At 59.4% G+C, this 15,518-nt stretch overlaps 3 protein-coding genes across 3 annotated transcripts; all 3 read left to right on the forward strand.

Annotated features, from left to right (window-relative positions):
• The first annotated feature begins 498 nt into the window (after positions 1-498).
• On the forward strand, positions 499-2,774 carry B0T15DRAFT_500788 (uncharacterized protein). Its single transcript, XM_062867379.1, has 4 exons — positions 499-956; positions 1,121-1,502; positions 1,667-2,133; positions 2,178-2,774. The coding sequence occupies exons 1-4, from the start codon at positions 714-716 to the stop codon at positions 2,346-2,348; spliced, it is 1,263 nt and encodes a 420-aa protein (XP_062724853.1). The 5' UTR covers positions 499-713; the 3' UTR covers positions 2,349-2,774.
• Positions 2,775-7,402: 4,628 nt separating this feature from the next.
• On the forward strand, positions 7,403-12,154 carry B0T15DRAFT_430372 (uncharacterized protein; the record flags this gene model as incomplete). The annotated part of the gene is made up of 2 exons (XM_062865716.1): positions 7,403-11,113; positions 11,216-12,154. Exons 1-2 carry the CDS (start codon positions 7,514-7,516, stop codon positions 12,152-12,154), a joined length of 4,539 nt encoding a protein of 1,512 aa, XP_062724854.1. The 5' UTR covers positions 7,403-7,513.
• Positions 12,155-12,793: 639 nt separating this feature from the next.
• On the forward strand, positions 12,794-14,982 carry B0T15DRAFT_128746 (esterase-like activity of phytase-domain-containing protein). The gene is made up of 2 exons (XM_062861724.1): positions 12,794-14,629; positions 14,740-14,982. The coding sequence occupies exons 1-2, from the start codon at positions 13,024-13,026 to the stop codon at positions 14,859-14,861; spliced, it is 1,728 nt and encodes a 575-aa protein (XP_062724855.1). The 5' UTR covers positions 12,794-13,023; the 3' UTR covers positions 14,862-14,982.
• Positions 14,983-15,518: the final 536 nt, after the last annotated feature.

The following is a 15,518-nucleotide window of genomic DNA, read 5'->3' on the forward strand; positions in this document are numbered from 1 at the left end:
CCTGGCGGTGCTGATAGGTGAGCAGCGCCCAGTGATGGTGTAAGGAGTTTTGGTGGTTTTGCCTTTTGACCGGGCCCGTTGTAATCTATCCTCTTGTACTGTCTTGTTTCTAGGGTAGGGAGCAACGCGGATGGTGTAATGACGTGAGATGAGATGATGAGAAGTGGGATAAGGGTAAGGACAAGGAGGATTTAGTGGTCGACCACGGAGCTGAGGGACTGGAGGAGAGTTCAGACGAGTCGATTACGCTCACTATAATATATTTCCGACGTGGGAGCTGTAACGGTAGTATTCTTGTTTGAGTCGTCGTCCGTGTTTAGGTTGTTGGTGTGGAGATGGGATCAAGGCAAGCATTCCTTCCCTGGCACCAGTGGACGAGTCCCCTGCGTGAAAGGCTTAACTCTTGACGTTGGGAAAGTACTCTGGTCCAAGCCCACGCCCAGTCTTTCATTGATAGGCACTGCCGGTGTCAATGTGTTGGTAGGAAAAGCAGTGCGTGTGTAATTGTATTCTTGTGCCTTATTAGTCACATTCGATCTCCGCAGACCCAATCGCTTGCAGTGACTTGCCCTCTCGTCCCCGCTGATTCCCTCCTCCAGCCTGAAAATCCAACCTGGATGCCTTGAGAAGTCCTACAATATTGGGACTTTCGAATCTGACTTGGTTAAACGTTGTTTGCACGCAAATGACATACAAAGTTCAATCATACTATAATGCGGCACTCGATCCTCTCGGAGCTCGGCCGGCGCAACCGGCACAATCTCGGCACGCTCCGGCGGGCCCCCGCCGCCGAGATCTCGGGCGCGCTCGGCGACCTGGGCACGCTGCTTCCGCTGATGATCGCGCTCGCGCTGCAGGGCTCGATCGACCTGCCGTCGACGCTGGTGTTTTCGGGGCTGTTTAATGTTGTCACGGGGGTTGTGTTTGGCATTCCGCTGCCAGTGCAGCCGATGAAGGTACGTCTTGGCCGTCTTAACCCGTCATCACAAGTCTCTTATATGTATATATCAATCTTTTTCCGTTCTTGTTCTTCTCTCCATTTTTGAATTGTTCCTTTTTTTTTCAAGAAAATAGAAAATGGAAATCACACAAAAAGCATCATACTAAGTCGACATCCCAGGCCATCGCCGCCTCGGCCCTCTCCACGCCCCTCTCCCTGCGCGAGACGACCGCCTCGGGCGCGCTAGTGTCTCTCGCCGTGCTCCTGCTCAGCGCGACCGGCCTACTTCGGCTGCTGACACGGCTCATCCCCGTGCCGGTCATCAAGGGCATCCAGCTGGGCGCGGGCCTTCGCCTGGTCGTCGCGGGCGCCACCCTCATCCTCCCACTCCCCTGGCTCCAAAACACTAACAGTAACAATCATAACCCGCTCGAAACCCGCCTCGCCGCCCTCCTTTTCTTCCTCGCCCTCCTCCTCACCCAACGCTTCCCTCGCTTCCCCTACGCCCTGCTGATCTTCCTCCTCGGCATCCTCTCTACTACTACTACCAGTAGTAGTAGTAGTACCCTCCTATCTGAATTTCGCCCCTCCCCAGGAACAGGAACAGGGACAGAAATAAAAAGAAGAATATGGACACCAACCTTCCTCCCCCGGAATTCCGCGCCCCCCCGGCATGGAGCACCGCCCTCTCGCAACTGCCACTCACAACCCTCAACTCGGTCATAGCCGTCTCGTCGCTCTCGGCCGACCTGCTGCTGCCGTCGTCTTTACTACCTGCCCCGGGTGTGACGGCCCTCGGCCTGTCGGTCGCCGCCATGAACCTGTGCGGGTGCTGGTTCGGCGCCATGCCCGTGTGCCACGGCGCGGGCGGGCTGGCGGCGCAGCACCGCTTTGGCGCGCGCAGCGGGGCTAGTGTGGTGTTGTTGGGGGTGGGGAAGATGGGGTTGGGTTTGTTTTTTTCTGGTGGTAGTGATTCTGATTCTGACTCTGGTGGGAATGGTGGTGTGGTGGTGGAGTTTCTGCGGCGATTCCCCGCGGCTGTGTTGGGGGTCATGGTTATCGCGGCTGGGCTGGAACTGGGGAAGGTCGGGGCTGGGTTGAATAATGCCGGCGCGGCGGATTTGTTGTGGGAGGATAGTGTTCGGGAAGAAGAAGAGAAGAAGAAGAAGAAGAAGGCGGGGCTGGTGGTGGTGGTAATGGAAGGAGGTACGGGGAGGTCGGTGTGCGGGAGCAGCAGGAGCGGTGGATGGTCATGATGATTACTGCGGCGGGGACGCTGGCGTTCAAGAGTGATGCCGTTGGCTTCGTGGCCGGGTGCTGCTGCCATGGCGCGTATCGCGTGGCCGATCGAGTCGAGAGGAGGTGGGCCGAGGCGGAGAGCGAGCGCAGGCCGTTGTTGTGGTCGTAAAATAAATAGGTATAGTAGTTTTCCAATTCCATCCGGGATAAGAAGAAGCTGATGCCTATAGTACCACTTCGAACTGTGTGAAGGATAATATCACGGTATACTATAATATGCTGGTGATCACCGCCCTCTCCTTGGCCTCTCCGTCTTCTACCACCCCTTTACACAAACTTCCGAGAGGCATCAACACGCCGCGTTTTGCGCCGTCTCCCAAACCGGGCAAAGAACCCTCCTCCTCCCATCTTCGTCCCCTTCTTCTTCTTCTCCTTCAGCCCCCACTTCTTCCGTTCCTTCCGTTCCCTCTTCTCCCTCTTCTTTCTTTCCTTCTCCTCCATCTTCTCCCTCTTCCTCCTCTCCTTCTCCTCCCTCTTACCCATCTTACCACCCACCCCACCACCACCCCATTTCTTCTTCTTCTTCTTCTTCTCCTCCTCCTCCTCCTCCTTCCCATCATACTCCCCCTGAGGAAGAGAACCACCACCACCACCACCCGCCGCCCTAACCTTCTTCAGCAACCAATAATTATACAGCAAAAACAGCACCATCGCGACCCCCAACACCCCGCCCTCAATGATCGCCACAACCGTCGCCTGCGCGCTCCACTCCCCGCCCTGCTGGGCATACACGGCCGCGAGCGTCGCCAACAGCCCCGCCGCCGCGTCCAGGATCAGCGGCATGTACAGCTTGTTGAGCAGCCACACGTGGTTGCGCCGCCAGCGTAGCGCGAGCCACGCGGCCCCGAAGCCGCCCGCCACGACGCACACGAAGCCGACCGCCAGCGCGGCCGTGTTGGCCGGCGTCAGCGCCAGCTTCTTTCCCCCCTGCACCGGTACCTGGACGCTTTGGGGGGTTTCGCCCTTGGAGGAGGAGCTGGTGAAGGAACCGGGCAGGACGACGAAGCCTACTAGCAGGAGCCACACGAATACGAGGACGAGGATGTTGTGCCGGCGCGGGATCTTGTCGAGCGAGAGGAGCATGTGCGTGTAGGGCATGGGTGGTGGGGGCGGCGCGCCGGCTTCGCCGCTGTAGTACGGATATTCGCCGCCGCCGGGGCCTTTCTCCAGGTCTGGGGTTTGGCCGCTCGCTGGTTTGGTGGTGGTGGAGGTGAGGCCCGTGTTCTGTCGCTGGAAGGGGTTCGGAGGGCGTGAAGAACTTGTGGCAGTGGCTGAGCTACCTGCTGTGTTCTTCAACATGTTGGAGTCTGTCGAGTTGGAATGGCCGTGGTTGGGCCCCGGATGGGTAAGTCCCCCGGGGGGGCTGGCAACCCGAGGAGGAAGCGCGTTCGAGGAGGAGCTCATCTGTCGTGACGGCTCACCATTCTTACCATTTGGCGGGCGGAAGGGCACAAAGGGTGCCGTATCTTGTTTCTGCGGCGGGGCGTGCGCCATACTAGGCCTGTACACGGATGCTCGGTAGCCGGACTGTTGGCCGGGCTGCTGCTCTGAAGGGTTTGGAGGCGATGACCGCAGGGGATTCATGTAGGTTGTGTTCCCCGGTGGTGAGAGAGTACTTGGCGGTGACAACTGCAGGGGGTGTGCGCCAGGAGGCACGCCCGTCTGTATCGGCCGTTTTGAGGGCGGCGATCGCAGCGGGTCTTTGCCGGCCGGCTTTGCAGACTGCAAGGAAGGGTTCGGCGGGGATGAGCGCAGCGGATTCATGTATGCCGTATTTGCTGGCTGCGAGGGAGCATTTGGTGGCGATGACTGTAATGGGTTCAGAGCGGGACGCAGTGAACTCGGGGTTTCTGTTGGCAGTGGCTTCGAGGGCAGGGAACCGGGGGGCACGCCCGTTTGTGTCGGCATTTTCGGGGGCACCGAGCCAGGAGGATTGCCCGTTTCGACCGGTGCTTTGGGAGGCAACAAGCCAGGAGGCACACCCGCTTCCATCGGCGCTTTCGGGGGTATCGTGCCAGGGAGTTCTCCCATCTGTGTTGGCACTTTCGGGGGTAACGAGCCAGGAGCTTTGCCTGTTTCTACCGGCGTCTTGGGAGGAAGCAAGCCGGGGGGTGCTGTGCCCGTCTCTGTCGGTGCTTTGGGAGGCTGCAACCCAGGCGGTTTGCCCGTTTCCACCGGCGCTCTGGGAGGAAGGGAGCCCGGGAGCTCTACCGGAGGTGGCGTTCCGAAGGGGTTCACTGGCTTCCGAGCAATCAGCCCGGAGCCGCCGTTCGGCTTCTGCGATTGCTGAGTCGCCCCAATACCGGATCGGTTGTGTTCGGCGGGCCCCGATGGAGGTAGAACGGTGGCCAGTCCGCCCTTCTGGTCCACCTTCGGCTCCGTAGAAGTCTGTGATGATGCACCTGGAGGAGGCGCGCCCGTCTTCTGTGGCCCTCTGGACGGCGAGTCATCGAACCGCAGAGGCACCAGGAACCCTCGATCCGTGTCTGGTCCCGTTGGTTTCTTCTGTGGCGGTACACCTGCAGCGCCACCCGCCTTCTGCGGAGTTTTGGGGGCCGGGTTCCCGAGCCGCAAGGGCGCCGGAAACCCCTGATCTGGTGGCAAGCTGTCGCCTGAGCCCTTCTTGAGGGGTGACTTTGGATCTGGCAGCGGGAACGATGGTGCAGGGCCCGGTCGCTCTGGTACCAAGCCCGCCCCTTTCCCCTGCGCTGCCTGCGCTGCCTGCCCTTGACGCTCTGCACCTGGGCGCGACGTAGCGGGGAGAGGCTGCCCGGCGCCGGAGGGAATGGGAAATGACGGACCTGAGCGGGCGGTACCTGATAGAGGCGGCATAGCACCCGCCGGCCCTGTGCGGGGCGGCTCCGGCATTGGCGGCTGCTTGGAAGAGGAGGCGGACGGGGTGTGGTCGGGTATAGCAGATACGGACCCCGATGGTCCTGCACCGAGTGGCTTGGGAGGTGGTGGTTCTGGATGGGTTGGCGAGTCTTTGTTGCGCTTGGCAAAAAGAGGTCTCGGAAGAGAGAAGCTTGGAACAGCTTGTCTTGGTTGAGATGTTGTTGTTGTCGTTGTTGTTGTTGCGATCGGAGGAGGCACCTTACCCGTGGGCTTGGTTTGTTTTGAATCTAGAGCTGCCGGCTCCAGAACGGGGATCTCGCCCTTTGACGGTTGCAGCGGTTGCTGTGCACGTCCCGGGGCATTCGGGCGGGCGTTTCCTGGCCCAGAAGGCAGTCCCTTCGATTTCGATGGTGGCTGCGCTTCAGTTCCCATCCCCGTCTGAGGTCCAGTCTTCTCTAACGAAGATGGTGCTTCTTCTGCTTGCTTGTCCTTCTTCCCAGCGAGCGGTGCTGTTTCCGTCGCCACGGGCTTTCGCGGTAATGGCCATGCTGATTCAGGGGAGGGCTGCGCGTTATCAGGCACCGGCGCCTTACTTCCGCCATTGCCACGCCTGGGACGTCCCCTTGAACGTTTGGGCGCGGAAGGCATGGTGCATGGACTTGTTGCTGCGGCAAACACGGCACCAGCAGATGGTAGTCACTTCGTCTCCTAGGCAGTGAGTAGACGCGGGAATATAGTCCCAACCAGTCGGTCCTGCGAGACGGTTAGGACATGAGAAGCGAACCAAGCCAAGAGAGGTTCCAGAAGCGAAGCACAAGGGGAAAGCGGCCCCCATGCCGCATATATTGCACACTGAGATGGATTTGGATCTTCGAATATCCCTGCGTCACCGAAACAGAACGCCGGCCCACGAGGGGGCTGTTCCGCTGTTTTATGCAGCCACATTCGAGACCCGGCCGGAAACATCTCCCCTCTGGTTACGAGGCATGTCATAGACGAGTATACACTGTTGAGCCACTCGGATTGTCACAGAAAGGTCGAGCCCGCATAGCCTCGGCAGACTAAGCAGGCTCGTAAAATAATACGCGAGATGGCTCGTGGTGGTGGTAGGTTGCGACAAGCGGCCAATGGGCGTTTTGTTGGGCCGGCCCCGAAACACCAGGGACCGTGTTTTCAAAGGCGGCACGGAGGAGCCGAGTCAGCGTTGAGGCCCGCTTTTAGGGCCGGGCCCGGGCCGGGGCTCGGTCAGCGCGGCCTGGCTTCGAAACATTGACTGCCAAGAACCGTAACAGGCCCGTTCAAGACTTCAGGTTTCGCTGCAGAGACCTCCGTAATATATGAGAAACCACGGCTCTTTGGGACTTTGCAGGAGATTGGAACGTCAATTTTAATGAGAGTGCGGTGCCGTGAAAGGAAAATGGATGTTACTAGAGTTGCATTGGTGAGACTACAGAAACCACGTTGCGGTTACTTACCGGGAGTGCCAAGTGGTCTTATGGCTCTGCCATTTTGTACGGTAGGTCCAAGTGTTATTGTTGGTTTGCCGTTTGGCGTAGTTGCAAGTGAGAACGAACTGATCCGGGTGCATGTTCGCCAGCGAGGAGCAGCAATCAGCTGCGCTCAATCGGTGGTCATTCCACTTGTGCGCCGCCAGAGGCTGTATGCGGATACACTCCCCCACCAACCGATCGCCGTATTCCTCGAGATATTCCCAGTCTGCCAGAGCAGGCACCCGGCTCTGCAGGTCCTGGATATCCGCAGGCACGTAGCCGTCGGTCGCCAATTCTTTCGCGATGGCATGCTGCAACCGAGTCTGCATGAAGACCGAGGGCGGCAAGAAGCACATCGCCTCCTTGCCCAAGATATTCTCGACGGCGGCAATTCGGCTGGCACACGCGTGCAACTACTGCAGAATGAACCATGCCTTGGTGTGCCTCAGCAGCACTTGCGCAGGGACTGTTTTTGAGGGGGCATCTCTGGGAGGATACCCAACGGCAAATTGCAGGCGTTGGAGCAATGCTGGCTGGAATATGAAGCACGTTGGTCTCAGGTGTTGATGTGTAGTCTACGGTACCTATGTAGTATGCCAGTGTAGTACGTACAGTACCTGAGAGTACAGTACATACCTATAGTACCAACCACTGCGCCAGTAAGATGGAGAGCCGCAACACATGCAATGATGAGCAGGCGAAGATCTCAAACTTGGGGAATGTGGAGACGCCGGAGCTATTGCAGCCAATGACGGAGCGTGGACTGACGGGCGGTCAAAATTTAGGCCCCATGCGCCAATCGTTTTGCCAGGCGCTCTAACTTATCTAGCACCCGAGACTCTCGCCTCGTCCGAAGGTCGAAAGACTCAAGCGTCCGTAACGCACGCACTGCGAGTCCTTGCTCGACTTGCCGCAGCTTGACGAAGGAGCTTGGCTTGCGCTACAAGCGATGACTTCGTCCGTGCTAGACGGCGCTGGCTGCGAGTCGCCGGCGCCGCCCGCGTTTTCTCCGCTCACGGACCCTGCACCGGACTTTACACCGAAAGCCAATCGCGCTGAGCCTCCAGTGCCTGTCAATGACAACATGACTCTTGACGATGCATCCGCTGCTGCTGCCAATCCAGCGCCTTCCGCTAATGCTGCCGAAACCCGCAAACCTAACGGAAACTCACAGACCGTTCCTTCCCCACCACAAGACACCCCAACCAAGACAGAACAGCCCGAGAGTCAGCAGAGTCAGCAGAGTCAACAGAGTCAACAGACTGCGAATCCCCTGGGTGACGCTATGGACCTTGACACGACTATGGGCGCCGCGATGGACTTTTCCGCGGCCCCTGGCTTCGACCTCTACTCGCAGCATCCCTCCCAGCTCCTCATGGCCCTTGCTCGCCTGTCCGCGGCGGCTCAGCCTCAGAACCTGATGCCGCTGCCTTCGTCGACAGTGCGCCCTTCCCAGGTTTCACTGTCCCATGGCATGCTCGACACCTCCGACGCTCTCCTACCAGCCGGACCCAACGGCGCCAACAGCACCCCTCCCGTCGACGCTCCGCTCGAGTCCTTCGCCAGGATTGAATTTGCCGACAGCGTCTTCCAGATGACCACATATGCCGTCATCATTGGACGTGACCAGCGGGCGTTGGATCAGGCCAGAAGGGACGAGCGACGGCTCGAGGAGTACCAGCGGAAAGTGCGGGAGAATGAGCAATTGGGCCTACCCGCCCCATCGCCCCCGACCCAAGATCGCGGCAAGTTCAGCAAGTCGTACGTCAGCGAGGAGGGCGGCATGCTCGGCCCCGAGTCGGATGGCGATGAGAATCCCCGTCCGACCAAGAGGAGGAAGACTAGCGGCGGCGCAGGGTCTGCTTCCGGGGATTCCCACCAACTAGAGGTCGCAGCGGGCGACCAGGTCGGCCAAGAGGACAAGAACCCGACCCTCAACCGGCAGTACGTCTCGCATACCCCAGGAGCGGCCGCTGTTAATCTCAGCGCTCTCCGACCCTCTCCGTACTACGTCCCCTTCATCGGCATCCACTCTCCCGGACCGAATATCGCCAGCAGAACAAAGGCTATCTCCAGAGAACATCTTAAGATCCAGTTCAACCAGAAGGAGGGCGTCTTCGAAGCGATCCCGCTGCACAAAAACGGCTTCTTTTGCGAGGATGTCCACTACAAAGACAGCAAGGTGGTGCTGCGGAGCGGCGATCGCCTGCAAATCAAGGACGTTGATTTTGTCTTCATCATCAACGGCGTCCCGCGCGGCAAGACCGGCGCCGAAGAGGGCATCGATGGAGATGGCGTGTCCAACAGACGGTACTCAGAAGGAGGCAAGGAGATGAGCTTTGACTTTGAGAGCGCGCACAATCCCGAGAGACGGAGTACGAGCCCTGAAGACCACGCAGTCGAAGCTGCAAAGGAGGACAGCGACAGTGAACTCTCGGAGCCAGCTGAGGATATCGCCGAGCCTGAGCCGGAAGAGACGCCGGAACAGGAGGTCATGGAGACGATCGAAAAGGATGCTGAAGCGCCCCGGCAGCCACCGATCAAAACAGAGATACCGCCCGAGCTGTTTGACTTGATCGGAGGCATACCACAGAGGAAGCGTGGCCCAGGCCGTCCGCCAAAGAATGGAATCATGTCCAAGAGGGAGGAGAGGCTGCTCAGGAAAGCTGCAATGGAGCGCCAAAAGAAGGACATGCCACAGCCACCGCCCGGCGAGCCGCCCGTCAAGAGGAAGGTTGGTCGACCACGCAAACACCCGCTCCCCGAAGACGGGGCAGACAGGCCTGAGAAGCGCAAGTACAAGCCGCGGAAGCCAAAGGATGGCGCAGAGGGCGAAGGCTCAGATGGCGAAAGGGCGATCAAAGAGAGGCGGCGCGAGAAACCAAAGACACCACCGCTGGAGCTAAACAGGGAAGATTACACGGAGGAACAGCTGCAGAAGCCGCTCAAGAACTATGGGATGCTGATTGACGAGGTCTTGTCTGCTGCGCCTGACGGTTTAACCTTAAAGCAGATTTACAAGCGGATCCAGATGAAGTATCCGTTCTTTTATTTCACCGTCGACACTAAGGGCTGGGAGAGTAGCGTTCGACATAACCTCATCGGCAACGACGCGTTCAAGAAGAACGAGGAGACACATCTGTGGAGCCGTGTCCCCGGTATCGACATCGACGCCGGGAAGAAGCGCAAGGCCGCGTCGCCAGATCGCTCCCCGTCTCTGCACACCTTTGGCCAGCCTTATTCTGCGTCCTCCGGTTCGAACACGCGCGTGTTTCAAGCAGAAGGGTCGCAGCCAGGCTACCGTCCCGCTTCTGGGCCCCAGCGTCCCGCATATCCGCCTGGCCAAGGTGCGCCTGGGCAGCATCCACAAGCGCATCCCGGCGCTCAACCCGTCGCTGCCTCCACCCCCCAGCCTCCTCGCCAAACCGGGGCCGCGCCGACGGCGGGATATGCGGACCCGACCGCAGCACGTACGCCGCAGGGAATCCCGCAGATCACGGCGTACTCCTCCCCTTACGCGTCGAGACCTCCTCCGGTCGCTGGCATGCAGCCTGGTGGTCCTCCTCGGGGTCCGGCGGGGCAAGGTGCCCCGCCCAACAACATGGCGAGCCCGGTGCATGGCGTACCCGCTGTCTCAGGCCCATCCGCGCCGGCGGCGACGCCGGGATCTGTCGGAGCGCGTCCGGCGCAGCCCGCTGTCAACGGCAACGCGCTCGCCCTGAAGCCAGCCGTCGCGCCGGAACTGGCCAAGCACGTAGTCAACTTCAAGACGACGGTCACGAAGGAGTTGTCAAAGCGAACGCCGGCCGCCGAAGCCATTGCCATGTCGGTCATCAACCGCGGTCTCGGGCTGGCAACGGAAAGCACGGTGCCGGAGCAAGAGACGCTCGAGAAGGTCGTGTTCAACGTGTTCAAGCAAAGCCGGGAGAAGTTGGGGGCTAATGACTCCCTGCACCCGGGCCTGTTGGAGGCTCTCGTGAAGTTCAAGAATAGTATGATTGAAACGCTAGAGCCGAGAATGGGCAGGCTGAATGCGGAGCGCTTGATCTTGTCGGCTGTGGACCGCGAGTTGGGTTTCGCGGACACGAGCACGATCCCGGGCTCCGAGTCGGATAGGAAGCAGTATGAAGAGGCGGAAACCGTGTTGATGAAGGCTATCAAGGGGGTCATCGTTAGCCATCAAAAAGCGCAGGCTGGCGCGCCGTCTATCTCGGCGCCTCAGCCCGCTCCTCGATCGGGTTCTGCAGCGCCTGCTCAGGCGGTTCCGGGCTCTGTGCCTATGTCTGCTAGGGGGCATGCGACTGTTCCTAGTCCTGCTGTGGCGGCCACACCTTCCGCAGTGGTGTCTTCGATTCCAGGGACCGTCCCGGCACAGCAAGCTCCTGCTTCTACTTCCCCTGCCACGCCCGCTCCGACGACCAAGCCGGTTGCAACGACTGCGCCGATGCAGCAGGTTAACCGTCCAGCTACGACTCCCACGCAGCTCGCTTCACAACCTTCAGCTGCCCCAGCATCCCAACCCCAACCCCAGGCTCCTGTTTTGGGCACGGTCCACACTACCGCGCAGCCTGCGGTCCTATCGCCCGGCTCGACCGCGCCGGTGATCCCGGCTAAAGTTGCAGCTCCGGCTCAGTCTTCGAGTCAAGTTCAGCCTGCGGCTGGAAGTCAACCGCTTCCTGGTCTTGCGCCTCAGGGTCATTCAGCTCCCACGGTTGCCGCTTCCGTGCCAGTTGTGCCAAAAGCGCGGGGTCCGGTCTCTAGTCTGGCCAAACCTCATTCTCAGAGTCAAGAAGTCGCACCCACCAAGCCGCAGGCACCGAGTCAAGGTTTCGCTCCGGCGTCATCCCAAGGGCCCAGCCAGCCACCTAATGTGGCATCTCCTTTGACCAAGACACTCGATCAGACTGCTGCTCCTATCTCAGTTCCGAGCACCGTTGCAACCCCGGCGTCGTCCCAGGGGCCCGGCCAGCCACCTGAGATCGCCTCTGTTCCGGCTGAGGGTCCCAAACATGCCTCTGCCTCCGTCCCGGCTCCGGGCACTGCAGCCCCTGGCGCAACCGCGCCACAACCACAGAGCGCTCCGCCGTCCTCCGTATCACCTCGGGTACCTGCTCAGAGTGCGGCCCAGGATGGTCCTGTCAAGCCTCCCGCGCCGACCGCTTCTACTTTCCAAGAGACAGCTTCATTCGCTACATCTCCTCCCTCTCAGGCGCCAGTCCAGACACCAGCTCGGAGTACTGTTCCGGCGGCGGCGCCGATTTCGAAACTCGCTCCATTGCAGACACAAGCTGATACAAACACTGTATCCCCTACGTCCCAACCGGCCGGCCAGATCCTATCTCAGCCTGCTGTTGCTTCAGCTGTAGCTTCTACTCAGACTGCGTCCCAGGCACAGAAACCCAACATTGCTTCCGTCGCGTCTGAGGGGTCAGGTCCTGTCGCACCGGTGGCCGACATGACAACCACTGTCATCACTACTACTACAGCTAGTACTGCTGCTACTACTACTGTGGCGCCGGCTACCGCTGCTTCTGGCGCGAACCCGGCCCCAGCCCCGTCTCCGGCGAAGGCGGCCACACTTGCTCAGTAACTCTAACTACCTATATGGTCATTTTGTGTGGAGATCCAACGGGATGTTGGCACTCCAACTGTGCGGGGGTTGCATTGCTAGGCAAAGGGAAGTTGGTATCTTATGGTGCCATGGTGCCACTTGTGGAATTGGAATCTCGAGGGTGCTTTTACGAAAATGATAAAGGCCCGCCCGCATCTGAGTTATTATAGGTAACGAGAGGGTAACAACAATATAGTATCAGTATATTGTGAAGTACTCAAGTATATGTGAAGTGTCTTGTCCATGGTTGTGGTGTTCTGTTTGATGTCTGTGTTTGCACTCCCTCGCTCTATGAGGCCGCGTCTTCCTCCTCTCAGCCTTGTCATCTCTGGTCATTTTCAACGGATACACGTGCCTGCCTTCCCTGTCACAGAATGCGATGCATGTCCAAAGTCCCGGGAATACGTACCATCCTACTCACACTACGGGCTGGATTATATACGGCTCGGTGAAGGAATCGGGGGTTCCATCCCGCCTACCCGCTCTTCGTAGGGTTGCAGGCCCCCCTGAATCGGCCGGCCGGCCAATCACGACCGGCCCCAGGCACATGTGCACGCGACAGCGGCAAGCCGCCAACACCGCTAACGATGTCTTGCAGCTGAGCACCTACCCTTATACAGGACATTCAGTATGGACTACACCATCAAGGCAGCTGGGCCATGGGCATCCACGTGCGACTTCGGGACGTGGGAAATGCGCAGTAGGATGGGATGTACTTGTATATGGATAAATATATATATATATATATATGGCGCAATGGGCTCTGTTTACGGCCCCGGTCCGGGTCCGGTCTCAGAGGTCTCCTTGAAGTTCATACCTAAGGTACGGTAGGTAAGTAGGTAGCAAGAATGGTGTCCCTCAAGCAGCTCGTGGCCCTGGGCATCTTCTCCAGCGCCACCCCCGCCGCCGCGGCCTCCTCCTCCAAGCAGCCGCCGGTGGCTTCCGTTTCATGCAATGGGCAGTCCTACACCTACCACGGCCTAGCAGGCTTCGGGTCTGTTCCGTCCGACGCGCGCGACCAGTACGGCGACACCATCTCCCTCGGATCGTCCATGACCATCAAGAACTGGGCGAGATTGAACCCCGGCAACAAGAGCAAGAACAAGAACGAGAAACACAAGGACAACACGTACACGTACACGGGCACGCTATACGGCCTGCCCGATCGAGGATGGAACACCAACGGCACGCAGAACACAATCCCCCGCCTGCACGTCTTCGATATCACTTTCACTGTGGCGGCCGATGATGGTGGTGGTCCCACGGTGGCCAACCCGTCCAAGCCGAACCTGCGGTTCGCTTACAACCGCACCATCCTCCTCTCCGGGCCCGACGGCAAGCCCATGACGGGGCTGGACCCGGATTTCACGGGCGGGTTGTCCTACGCCGGCACCGGCGGGTTTACGACCCTGCTGCCGGCCGCGGCCTATCCCGGGGATGGCTTCGGCGGTAGTGGTGGTTCCGGGGACAAGCGCATCGCGCTGGACGCTGAGGGTCTGGTGGTGTTGGACGACGGGTCATTTTTCATCAGCGACGAGTACGGGCCGTTTGTGTACAAGTTTGATAAGGACGGGCGGATGGTGGCCGCCGTGCAGCCGCCCGACGCGATCCTCCCCGTTCGTCGGGGCGAGATCAGTTTTAACTCGGACACGCCGCCCATCTACGACCCGGCGCAGGTCCCGGACCCGGCGGACCCGGAGCATGGACGGCAGAATAACCAGGGTTTTGAAGGGTTGACTATGAATGCGGATGGGAAGGCGCTGTGGGTCATGCTGCAGAGCGCCGCGCAGCAGGAGGGCGGGGCCGGGTCGGCCTCGAGGAGGAATGCCCGGCTTTTGAAGTACGCTGTTGACCCCAAGAAGAAGAAGAATTGGAACGGGAACGGGAACGGGAACGGGAACGGGAACGGGAACGGGATTATTATGGAGTACGAGGCCGAGTATGTCGTGCCGCTGCCGACGTACACCAACGCCAAGGGTAAGACGCGCGTGGCCGCGCAGTCCGAGATCCTCTACGTGTCCGACACCCAGTTCCTGGTGCTCCCGCGCGACTCGGGCGCCGGCAGGGGCCAGGACGATCCGCTGTCGCGGTATCGCCATGTGGATGTGGTGGATATCTCCGGGGCGACGGATATCAGGGGGGCTAGGTTTGATGATATCCGCGATGGGAATCTGACTGCTGGCGAGGAATCTGATGAGCTTGTGGAGGGCGTACGGCCGGCCACGCTGTGTCCCTTCCTCGACTACAACGTCAACGCGGAGCTGAATAAATTCACGACGGAGAACGGCGACGTCGTGCACAACGGGGCGCCCGTCGATCTGGGCCTGCTCAACGAGAAGTGGGAGGCGCTTGCCCTCGTGCCTGTCAACCCGGCCGGCCAGGGCAAGAAGAAGGATTGCAAGGATGAGTACTATTTGTTTACGCTCTCGGACAACGATTTTGTTACAAATAATGGTATGTGTCGAATTCCCTCCCCGCCTTGTGTCCTTGCTAGTTGGGGGTTAGACTGTTATTTAGAGTGTGGCTCGCTGACCTTAGAAAAATAACCTGTCTCGTTGTTGTAGGGTACATCAACTTTGGTAAGATCCAGTATGTGGACGACTCGGCGACCGTGCCCTTCTTGGATAGCCAGGCGCTGGTCTTCAAGGTCACGCTGCCCAAGGGGAGCAGACCGTTTGTTGGATGAGGGTGCGTCAGCGGTGGCTTTTCTCTGGTTGATGGCATCTGTTGCAGACAAGTAGAGGAGAGTGTGAGTACCAGTGTTAGTAGTACTAATATAGTGGCTTATTGTTCCAAGTTGTAATCAGTCTCACCAGCGAGGGGCCCCAGCCCCCTTACTTAACGCTGTGGACATCGTCGGAAGAAGAGTTCGTTTTCGCTGACTCCCATGTACTAGTATGTAATAGTAAGTTTTCCCAAGACTCAAGCCTCATCATGCACATAATAAGGGCCCTTCTGAGTCCCTCAACAACTACACCATGTCCCCCGCCGCGCTCCCTACCATCCTACTGTATACCACTGCCCTTATTACTCGCCCTACGCGGGAATCACCCTCACGCAATGTGCCACAAACCTTCACTCTCATCCATCATCACCCTCCCAAACTAGCAGGAATAATCTCCCCTCCGTGCGGCTGGCCGCGGCACAGATGAGAACACACAGTCTTTCCCCGCGGGCGCACCCATTGCGACCGTGCGTGGGATTGAGCGGTTCTAGGCAGAAGTGTGCGCGGCCGAAGGGGAGGGGTGGGAGATGACTCAGCTGAGGGGTTGTTAGAGGGGAGGAGGAGAAGGGCAGCAGGATGCCAGTGATTGATATGGGTGGTGGGGAATTCTCCTGCGGC

Source organism: Chaetomium strumarium (genome assembly GCF_033439665.1).
Source record: "Chaetomium strumarium strain CBS 333.67 chromosome Unknown B0T15scaffold_2, whole genome shotgun sequence".
In the NCBI taxonomy this organism is placed as follows: Eukaryota; Fungi; Ascomycota; class Sordariomycetes; order Sordariales; family Chaetomiaceae; genus Chaetomium; species Chaetomium strumarium.